The following is an 11,282-nucleotide window of genomic DNA, read 5'->3' as shown; positions in this document are numbered from 1 at the left end:
ATAAATGTATCATTGCATTATCAACAGGCAACAAAAACATCAACATGGCTCTATGAAGTACCAACGAGGCACCTGTGGATGCATGCCTTGTGCTGAAGTGTCAGCAAGGCCGCAAGGGGGAGGATATCACAAGTTAAGCAACATCGCCATCCAGTGGTTATCTGGTGTATTGTGAACTGGATTCCTGCTGAAACTCCCATCATTATCTCTATCCCGCCATCTACTGGCCCAGTACTGAAGTGTAGCCTCTTCTACAGTGGGATTCAGATGGAAACAGTGTGGAACAGAGAAGTGAGGTCATGGTCAGTGGGAGAATTGGAATAGAATGTGTGTGTTACTCATTTGTGCCTGAATTATTGTTCGATGTCTGGGCCCATATTCACAAACTGTCCCAGAGTAGGAGTACTGATCGAGGATCTTTTCATTATGATTTAAAAGGCAAAACCGATCATAGATCAGTACCTGCATCCTCAAAGTGTCTCAGAGTAGAAAATTGGTGGTAAGTGCTGAGAATAAAGACGTTTTAATCCTACTCTTACGGGTCAAAATAAAAGCTATGCATGAGCCTCTTTCAGGGGCTCCTGGAGCTTTTAGAATGTTTTGATATTTCTATATAATCAATCTATAAATAATCTACCCCCAAGGCAACACGCAACCGTATCTATTGCACGTTTGACAGTGATTTCGCACGAGGCCTGTTTCACATGAGATGCCTATTGCCTGAATACCTATAACCACTAGGCTAAACAAAAATCACATTTTTCTTTCCATTATTTAATTCAACTACATCATGTTAAATGAAGTTATCCATTTGGAGCGCAATATCACATATGTTACAAAATATGCCTACATTTGGAAGTACTATAGTTCGGGCAATTGAAGCCATCTAGGGCCTAAGATAACTTTGATTGTGTTCGATGAAAATGATTGACCTTTTTACGCGCACCGTTATCGGGCAAGTGACTTGATCGTCATCACTATGTTTCCTTTGCGGTACCTCAATTTGTCGTGATCACCAGCCGAGATAAACTTTTATGAATAGATTTCACGCCTGGCTCAGAGATTGCCTGAGGAGTGTCTTAAACAACGTCATCCTGAAACCTACTCTGAGCTGGGAGGTTTTTTGTTGTTGTCTTAAAACACGATACAACAGGACTCCTAGGACCTTTTCGGGGGGAGACGTTTTGTGGATACGGCCCCAACACTCCTACTCTTAAGACATGTCGTGAATACGAACCCAGGCCTCTAGTTACATGTATCGAATCAAACAAATACAAAAAGTTAAGTACTACTGTGTCTTTTGTGATTATACAGAAAACAGCTAAGCATATCAGAATAAAAAAAGGGATATTAGTGTTCTTTTGTTTTACTTGATGTGCTTTATTCTGTTAGACAGTGTTTCTGTGGCAGGTGATAGATGACATGAGTAACGCTCTGGGAACAGGCAGCTAAAACCCTTTTTGGTGGTCATAAACAATGGGATTTAATGAGATACAGACAATAGGATGGATGAAACAATCCACATGATCAAACCAATCCAACAACATGGGAATTCGAGTTACAGCCTGGCGGTATGTCCTTGGAGATTTGATATGCAGACTGAAGGTGAAAATCAACCTGTGCAGATGTAAATAGTTGGAATGTAGAAACATATCCAAGTATTGTACTGAAGTAGAATTATTGTCCTATTACTGAACCACTAGGCTAGTCTGTTAGTTAGTCAGCCTGACACCTGAAGTACTGTCAACTGAAGATGTGCTGAGAGTTTTTAAACATGAGCCATTTTGATGATCTGTGTAGATTTTTTGCTTTGCGTTGTGAAAATAGCAAAGTGATTGAAAAAAATCTATGTGCAGTAGGTGAGTCCTAACTCCCACACAGAGGACTCAGACCCATATCCTTCTCCTCCCAATGTCTCCAGGTATGATCTTGGTGGCCATGGACCCCCAGCTGGGTCCCATGCTGTATAAGTGTGACCCGGCAGGCTGACTAACTAACAGACTAGCCTAGTGGTTCAGTAATAGGACAAGTGTACATGATGATGGCTGCACCGCTACTCCCGCTCAGCAATGGCCACCAGGTGAGTGTCGATCTCTGTCTCAGAGAGTGGCCTGTGAGAGGAAAGAAGAGAAGATGAGAGTGGATGTTAGAAACCAGGGTTGGGGAGACAGAAAGAGAGAATTTTGGCTGTTGCTCCCTGGTTTAAATCCTTGAACATTACCATATGAGCATATAAAAACACAGTGATGACAAAATGCAGTTACTGTGATAGTATAGTACCTGAACTTGGGGCTTTCCTTAGTGACCACACCCACTTCAATTTCACTGGGCTTGAAGTCCATGGACAGAATAGAAGAGAGACAGGAGATGGCCAACTATAGAAGGAGAGAGGGAAAGAAACAGAGAGAGTAGAGAGAGAGATTGAATACAGTACAGACTTTCACTTTTCGCCAGATGTTTCCATGAGTATCCAGGTGTATCCATCCGCCTACCTCTACAGTCATCTCATATGACAGCTCCGGCCTCTTCTTCAGTTTCTTCTCCAGGTAGCTGTTAGCCTCTGTCTGCTTGGCCCCCACGCTGGTGGCCCTGAAGCCACAGAAGTAGCCTGCCGGGTCACACTTATACAGCATGGGACCCAGCTGGGGGTCCATGGCCACCAAGATCATACCTGGAGACATTGGGAGGAGAAGGATATGGGTCTGAGTCCTCTGTGTGGGAGTTAGGACTCACCTACTGCACATAGATTTTTTCAATCACTTTGGTGCCATTTTCACAACACAAAACACTAAAATCTAAACACATCATCAAAATGGCTCATGTTTAAAAGCTCTCAGCACATCTTCAGTTGACTGAGTGCAACAAATAAATTCAGTCTTTTGTTCACTGCACCAAATCACTCTTTCAATTTGGATACATATTCTATCTACTGAACAGAAATATAAATGCAACATGTAAAGTGTTGATCAAATGTTTCATGAGCTGAAATAAAAGATCCCAGAAATGTTCCATAAGCACAAAAAGCTTATTTTGCTAAATTTTTGTGAACACATTTGTTTACATCACTGTTAGTGAGCATTTCTCCTTTGCCAAGATAATCCATCCACCTGACAGGTGTGGCAGATCAAGAAGCTGATTAAACAGCATGATCATTACATAGGTCCACCTTGTGCTGGGGACAATAAAAGAGCACTAATATGTGCAGTTTTGTCACAAAACACAATGCCACAGATGGCTGAAGTTTTTAGGGATCTTGCAATTGACATGTCGACTGCAGGAATGTCCACCAGAGCTGTTGCCAGAGAAGTGAATGTTCATTTCTTATCCATAAGCTGCCTCCCAACTGTCACGGTCGTCGGAATAATTATCGGATCAAATTGCAGCGCGATATGGTTTCCACATAATAGTTATTTGAAAACGCACAAAACAACAAAGAAAGAACGAAACAAACAACTAACCGTGACTACAGAGGTGCTACGTGCACTAACTCAAAACAATATCCATAAAACACAGGTGGAAAAAATGCTACTTAAATATGATCCCCAATTAGAGACAACGATAGCCAGCTGCCTCTAATTGGGAATCATAACAAACACCAACATAGAAAAAGTAAACTAGAACCCCACTGTCATGTTCTGACCATAGTTCTGTTATTTTATCTTTGTTTTAGTATGGTCAGGGCGTGAGTTCGGTGGGCAGTCTATGTTGGTTTTTGAGTTTGGCCTAGTATGGTTCTCAATCAGAGGCAGCTGTCAATTGTTGCCCATGATTGAGAATCATACTTAGGTAGATTGGGTTTCAGTTTTGGGTTGTGGGTGTTTGTCTTCCGTGTCAGTGTTAGTCACCACACGGGATGGTTTCGTTCATTTCACGTTTATTGTTTTGTATTTCGTAGTGTTCAGTTTCTGTTTTAAAATAAACATTATGGACACTTACCACGCTGCGTTTTGGTCCTCCGATTCTTCTCGCTTCTCCTCGTCAGAAGAGGAGGACGAGATCCCTTACACCCACATAGAAAATAATAACTAGAAAACGTTTATTTATGTAATGATCATGCTGTTTATTCACGCCCTGACCTACTCTACCATAGAAAATAAGGGCTCTCTATGGTCAGGACGTGACACCAACGTTGTTTTAGGAAATTTGGCAGTACATCCAACCGGCCTCACAACTGCAGACCACGGGTATGGCGTCATGTGGGCCTGTGGTTTGCTGATGTCAATGTTGTGAACAGAGTGCCCCATGCTGGCGGTGGGGTTATGGTATGGGCAGACATAAGCTACGGACAAGAACAGAATTGCATTTTATGCAAAGATATACCGTGATGAGATCCTGAAGCCTGTTGTCGTGCCATTCATCTGCCACCATCAACTCATGTTTCAGAAAGATAATGCACAGAAAGATAATGCACAGCCGCATGATGCTGGGATCTGTACACAAATCCTGGAAGCTGAAAATGTCCCAGTTCTTCCATGGCCTGCATACTCACCAGACATGTCACCCATTGGTAATGTTTGGGTACTGACTGGCTTTCTGATCCACCTCCCTACATTTATATTTAAGGTATCTTTGACCAACAGATGCATATCAGTATTCCCAGTCATATGAAATTCATAGATTAGGGCCTAACGAATTTATTTCAATTGACTGATTTCCGTATACGAACTGTATTTCTGTGTTTATATTTTTGTTCAGTATAAGTATCTGTGTTTCAAAATGCAACATTCACTTGACTTTTAATATGATTTTCTTGTCATCTGTAAACAATACAATGAACTATTACTTAATCAGACTGCTGAAAACGGATAACTACTGAACCAAAACTATGTAGTGCCGAGTTAATGTACAGTGCATTCGGGAAAGTATTCAGACCCCTTCGCCTTTTCCACGTTTTGTTACGTTACAACCTTATTATGAAATTGATAAAATTAGATTGTTTCGTCTCATCAATATACACAAAATACCCCATGGTGACAGAGTGAAAGACAATTAAGCAAAATTAAGCAAATTTATTAAAAATAAAAAACAGAAATACCTTATTTACATAAGTATTCAGACCCTTTGCTATGAGACTCAAAATTGAGCTCAGGTGCATCCTGTTTCCATTGATCATCGTTAAGATGTTTCTACAAATGTATATGGAGTCCACCTGTGGTCAATTCCATTGATTGGACATGATTTGGAAAGGCACACACCTGTCTATATAAGGCACACACCTGTCTATATAAGGCACACACCTGTCTATATAAGGTCCCACAGTTGACGGTGCATGTCAGCACTCCACCAATCAGGCCTTTATGATAGAGTGGGCAGACGGAAGCCACTCCTCAGTAAAAGACACATGACAGCCAGCTTGGAGTTTGCCAAAAGGCACCTAAAGGACTCAGACCATGAGAAACAAGATTCGCTGGTCTGATGTAACCAAGATTGAACTCTTTGGCCTGAATGCTAAGCATCACATCTGGAGGAAACCTGGCACCATCCCTATGGTAAAGCATGGTTGTGGCAACATCATGCTGTGGGGATGTTTTTCAGCGGCATGGACTAGGAGACTAGTCAGGATCGAGGGAAAGATGAATGGAGCAAAGTACAGAGAGATTCTTAATGAAAACCTGCTCCAGAGCACTCAGGACCTCAGACTGGGGCGAAGGTTCACCTTCCAAAAGAACAACAACCCAAAGCACACAGCCAGGACAATGCAGGAGTGGCTTTGGGACAAGTCTCTGAATGTCCTTGGGTGGCTCAGCCAGAGCCCGGACTTGAACCCGATCGAACATCTCTGAAAATAACTGAAAATAGCTGTGCACCGACGCTCTCCATCCAACCTGACAGAGCTTGAGAGGATCTGCAGAGAAGAATGGGAGAAACTCCCCAATACAGGTGTGCCAAACGTGTAGTGTCATACCTAAGAAGACTCAAGGCTGTAATCGCTGCCAAAGTTGCTTCAACAAAGTACTGAGTAAACTGTCTGAATACTTATGTAAATGTAATTTCAGTTTTTTCTGTTAATACATTTGCAAAAATGTCTAAAAAACTGTTTTCTCTTTGTCATTATGGGGTAGTGTGTGTTGATTGATGAGGGGGAAAAAAGAATGTAATCAATTTTAGAATAAGGCTGTAACGTAACAAAATGTGGAAAAAGTCAAGTGGTCTGAATACTTTACGAACGCACTTTAGTTTGATAACTGCTGATCACCGTAAAACTATATCATTTGTATGTATAAATGTATCAATTGGACATCAATTTATCACATATGGATGTGGCTGTATATACTACATCATCATTCTCCATCAGTGTGCCTTAATAGGACAAAGTGGAAAGCATCACTCTATTGTTCTACCGTCTGGAATTATAGTGTAGTGTACACTGCACTGCTGAAATACCTGGGTTGTATATTTAAACATTAAGGCCTGAGGAGATGGGGTATATGGCCAATATAAGGGTTGTTCTTATGCACGACGCAACGCAGAGTGCCTGGATACAGCCCTTAGCCGGGGTATATTGGCAATATACCACAAATCCCAGAGGTGCCTTATCGCTATTATAAACTAGTTACCAACGTAATTAGACCAGTAAATACTACTTTTTCTTTTGTCATACCCATGGTATACGGTCTATACCACGGCTTTCAGCCAATCAGCATTCAGGGCTTGAACCACCTGCTTTATAAAACAATACATTTAAAACAATATATAGAAAATAACAATTTTATAGATACACTGTAAGATGATGAATTACAAGCAGAGAGACCGGCGATACTGTAGTGTAGCAGTTGAAAAGTCACGTAGAAAAGGTGATCTTGGAGAACGTTGTATGGGGAACAAATGGCTAACAACACTGCTATGTTTTTACAGTAGCCAACTGCTTTACAATACCCCAATTTCTGATTATTTGTCCTACGTATGTACTGTAAAAAGATTATGCCGTAAGACTGAGCCGTAAGACTGAGATATTTCTCAACATGCTCACAACCTGCCATTGGATACAAATTATAAAATAATTGTGCATGTTAAGTTATTGTCAAATACTGTATGGAAAATTATATTTTCCATCTACTACTCTTTCTATTGAGCACTTCAAAAATAACATTTTTGAAATGTGAAACTTGTATTCTTTGCTTTTGGATGAAATGGTAGTTAAAATGACTAAAAGGTGAGCCTATCATTACCTGATGTATTGGTGACTAAACTAAATGTTCTCCGGGTATTTCACGTAACACGTTGATTTTGCATGAATGACTCAGGGGTGAAAGATGTGTGAAACCCCAATGAAAGCACAATGAGAGTTTCTAAACATAAGATTGGGGGCATTACAAGTGTTATCAGTTTAGAGTTATGTAAATATACCACTTACATTTGAAAAATGCGGCAAGGTGATTAAAAAAAATGTTATTACTGGGCAATCAGGGAGAGGGAAAAAGGGTGTATAGAGGTATTGAAAGAAAGGAGATATACAGTCAGCCTGAGAAGGAACCAGGGGATTAATGGTAAGGGGGAGAGGGAGTGAATCAATGGAGAGGAAGAGGACAGAGAGACATAGTGACAGGAGGACAGGGGTACACCACTCACAGCATCCCAAAGGTCTCATCTCAGCGTTCTGTGTGTAGACCTGGGAGATGTCCGCCATTCTCCGACACAACATGTCTGCTGTGATGTCATAGCCAAACTTGTACTTCCATTCGGCGGCCTCCACTCGTGCCCTGTGGACCTGGGATCGACTGTCCGCTGAGGGGGAGAGGAAGAGAGATTAAAAGGATGCGTGTGTGTGTCAGTGGAAGCTCCTAAGAGGAGAAAGGGGAGGACCATCCTTCTCAGTGAATTTCATAAAATTAACATTTATTAATAAAACATTTAAATAAAACTACACTAAATATATTCACGTTACCAAATAATTTATTAAAACACACTGTTTTGCTGCAATGACGGTCAGTAACCTCAACAGCACTCTGTATGGTAGCATGGTATAGCCGGAGGACAGCTAGCTTCCGTCCTCCTCTGGGTACACAGACTTCAATACAAAACCTAGGGGGCTCATGGGTCTCACCCCCTTCCATAGACTTACACAGTAATTATGACATCTTCCGGAGGACGTCCTCCAACCTATCAGAGCTCTTACAGCATGGACTGACATGTTGTCCACGCAATCAAAGGATCAGAGAACTAATCTAGTACTGAAAGCATAAGCTACAGTTAGCTAGCACTGCAGTGCATAAATTGTGGTGAGTAGTTGACTTAAAGAGAAAGACAATAGTTTTAACAAATTAATTTCTCCAAAAATGAAGGAGAAGGGGGCCTCCCGGGTGACGCAGTGGTTAAGGGCGCTGTACTACCAGAGACCCTGGGTTTGCGCCCAGACTCTGTCGTAACCGGCCGCGACCAGGAGGTTCGTGGGGCGACGCACAATTGGCCTAGCGTTGTCCGGGTTAGTGAGGGTTTGGCCGGTAGGGAAATCCTTGTCTCATCGCACACCAGCGACTCCTGTGGTGGGACGGGCGCAGTGCACGCTAACCAGGTCGCCAGGTGCACGGTGTTTCCTCTGACACATTGGTGCGGCTGGCTTCCGGGTTGGATGCGCGCTGTGTTAAGAAGCAGTGCGGCTTGGTTGGGTTGTGTATTGGAGGACGCATGACTTTCAACCTTTGTCTCTCCCGAGCCCGTACGGGAGTTGTGGCGATGAGACAAGATAGTAGCTACTAAACAATTGGATACCAGGAAATTGGGGAGAAAAAGGGGTAAAATAAAATTTAAAAATTAAAAAAATTAAAATTAAAATTAAGGAGAAGCAAGAGAGAGATTGTCATTTTTTTCACTTTCAGTTTCACTTAATTAGCTGGCAAAATGCAGCTAGCTAGTTTAACCTAGTCAAATACCCTGCTCAAAAAGACAGATGCTATGTTAGCTAGCTAGCTATGACTATCCACCACAACACTGTAACTCTTCCAAGTCAAGGTAAGCTTTTGGTTTTACTAATTTATTGCCACCAGGCTTCCGGTGTAAGTGCTAAACTGCTAACAATACACTATAAAGTTACTGCATTATTGTAGCGGGTTTACTAACACGTTAGTTCTATTAGCTATGTTGACTTTGATGTTACTTTAGCTAATATGTTAACAACGATGTAGGCTGTGTGTAGCAGTTATGGTACGGTTTGGCTTGGAAAGGTTATTTCGCCTGGTCACATACAGCTGATGTATTGTGCATTGAAGTCCACAAACGAAGGAAAGAGGTGAGAGGAGGACAGCGCATAGATGCGAGCAGGAATACAACGTGGCTGCTATGAATGTCAACTATGCGTGACCAGAGGTGTATTCATTCCACCAATTCTGTTGAAAAACGCTTCTTAAATTAAAGCAAACGGAACGAAACAGGGATAAACATACCTGAATTTGACCAATAGAAACTTGTTTGCAATTGTTGGACTAACGATTACACCCTAGATCAGCGGTATTAAATGTGTCACTGTCTGTCCGTGTGTCACTGTCTGTCACCAACATTTTCTCTCGACCTGTGTTGTAATCTTTCATTCATAGGCTAGGTTGTAGCAACCTCTTAATGGGTATTGGGATCATTTGAGTATCATGTAGTAGCCTAACCCTATCGATGTTACATTGAAGTGGGTGAATGGAATATGAATGACAGTCATCCAATATGCTGTAATAGAAATAAGGCCATGCTCATAAAAATAAATACAAATGTCCTCCCTCATCTTAAACGCCACTGACCACCACTGGTGTGTATGTGTGTGTGTGTGTGTGTGTGTGTGTGTGTGTGTGTGTGTGTGTGTGTGTGTGTGTGTGTGTGTGTGTGTGTGTGTGTGTGTGTGTGTGTGTGTGTGTGTGAGATGTGAGATGCCATTATACACACCATTGTGTCCTGTCATCACACATCCAATGCGTGGGGTAAGTGGGTACATGTTGGTCAGAGTGGCAGAATCCAGCAGCTTGTCCTGTATTATAATGACAGGGTCACATATATACATATAGTAGATGATACCTCATTGTTGTTAGGAATATTGGGTTGGTGCCACAATATAATATTTCGATTGGACAAGCTTTAACAAATCAGAGGCGTGTGCCCTGTCAGCAGAAATGCTCGAGACACCACTCTGTCATGCTTCACTGTTCATGACTGACTCTTTCTCTAACGCCAGATATCAATATTCTTTTTCTAATTTGGATGAAGTGAAAGACAACTAAGACAGAAGCTCCTGGTACATGGAAATGGAGCTAAGGACAGATTATGAATATTTTACCGGCACTTTCTTCTGTGTGACCACCACAGCACAGTCTGTCCCCCGCACGCCCAGTGATGTCAACCCACCCTGCGCGATGGCTTTGAAGGCATACTCTGAGGGACAACACACGAGAACATGAGATTATACTTCTTAAATAAAGGCTAACTTTTAAAAACTGCATGGGGTAAACAGGGGGCTTGGAACACTATAGGTCTAAAGGTGCTCATGGGAAAGTCCCAAACATTGGTAGATCGCTTTATTGGCGGACATATTATACCACAGAGAAGTAACACATATTTAAAACATTTGTAGGGATGCTCATCGTCACATACAGCTACAGCGCTGCAACATTCACTGCGCGACTATCTTGGATGATTTTAGATGGTATAGAACGATACATATACAGATGCTAGACTAGCCTAGGTCGTCCCTGCACGAAACAAAACTGGAGAAATTAAACCAAATATCTCACCGACTTGATAGAGGCGGCCTTCTGGAGAAAAAATCGTAATGTGTCGGTCAAATCCAGCATTCGAACCACGGGACATTGCTTTGCGTCAAATGATGCTCACCTACAGTGAACTTTCGGCGAGTTACCTGTTACCTTTTCTGCAGTATCCTAATAGCCTTATAGGACTATATTCACCGTTGTTGTCTGTTGCAGTAAAACAAGAAGAACAGTCTACAATAGAGAGCAGACGATGATAAAGGTGTTTGTTAAGCTTCCCGGTGGAGTTTTACTTTCTCTTTCTTTTTTCAATGAACCATGAGAAGACTGGCACATGTGTGTTGTGAACAACAATAGCGAGAGCAACAATAGTGGAATCTAGTTTCAAAATAAAAGTTTCGAATTTAAACTAAAGCAAGCAGATACAAATAGTGGAATCATGCCAAAATTGGACTATAATGCTAAACAAGGTTGGAATGTTTCTATACAAATTCAACAAAAGATCATAATTAGTTAATTTGATGCAAAATAATTGGTTGAAATTGCACTGTGGATGTATTCGACTTCAGAATTGCATTGGAGGCATACTTACATTGGAAT

General features: G+C 41.7%; 1 protein-coding gene across 1 annotated transcript; it reads right to left on the bottom strand.

The window, feature by feature from the left end:
* Nucleotides 1-1,945: 1,945 nt before the first annotated feature.
* LOC135546235 (proteasome subunit alpha type-6-like) lies at nt 1,946-11,010 on the bottom strand. Its single transcript, XM_064974489.1, has 7 exons — nt 10,707-11,010; nt 10,253-10,347; nt 9,865-9,946; nt 7,570-7,725; nt 2,493-2,671; nt 2,281-2,375; nt 1,946-2,111 (listed from the first exon to the last, which is right to left on the bottom strand). Exons 1-7 carry the CDS (start codon nt 10,780-10,782, stop codon nt 2,054-2,056), a joined length of 741 nt encoding a protein of 246 aa, XP_064830561.1. The 5' UTR covers nt 10,783-11,010; the 3' UTR covers nt 1,946-2,053.
* Between the last annotated feature and the right edge of the window lie 272 nt (nt 11,011-11,282).

Source organism: Oncorhynchus masou, chromosome 9, assembly GCF_036934945.1.
Source record: "Oncorhynchus masou masou isolate Uvic2021 chromosome 9, UVic_Omas_1.1, whole genome shotgun sequence".
NCBI lineage: Eukaryota > Metazoa > Chordata > Actinopteri > Salmoniformes > Salmonidae > Oncorhynchus > Oncorhynchus masou.
This window is presented reverse-complemented; position numbering and strand designations above follow the sequence as displayed.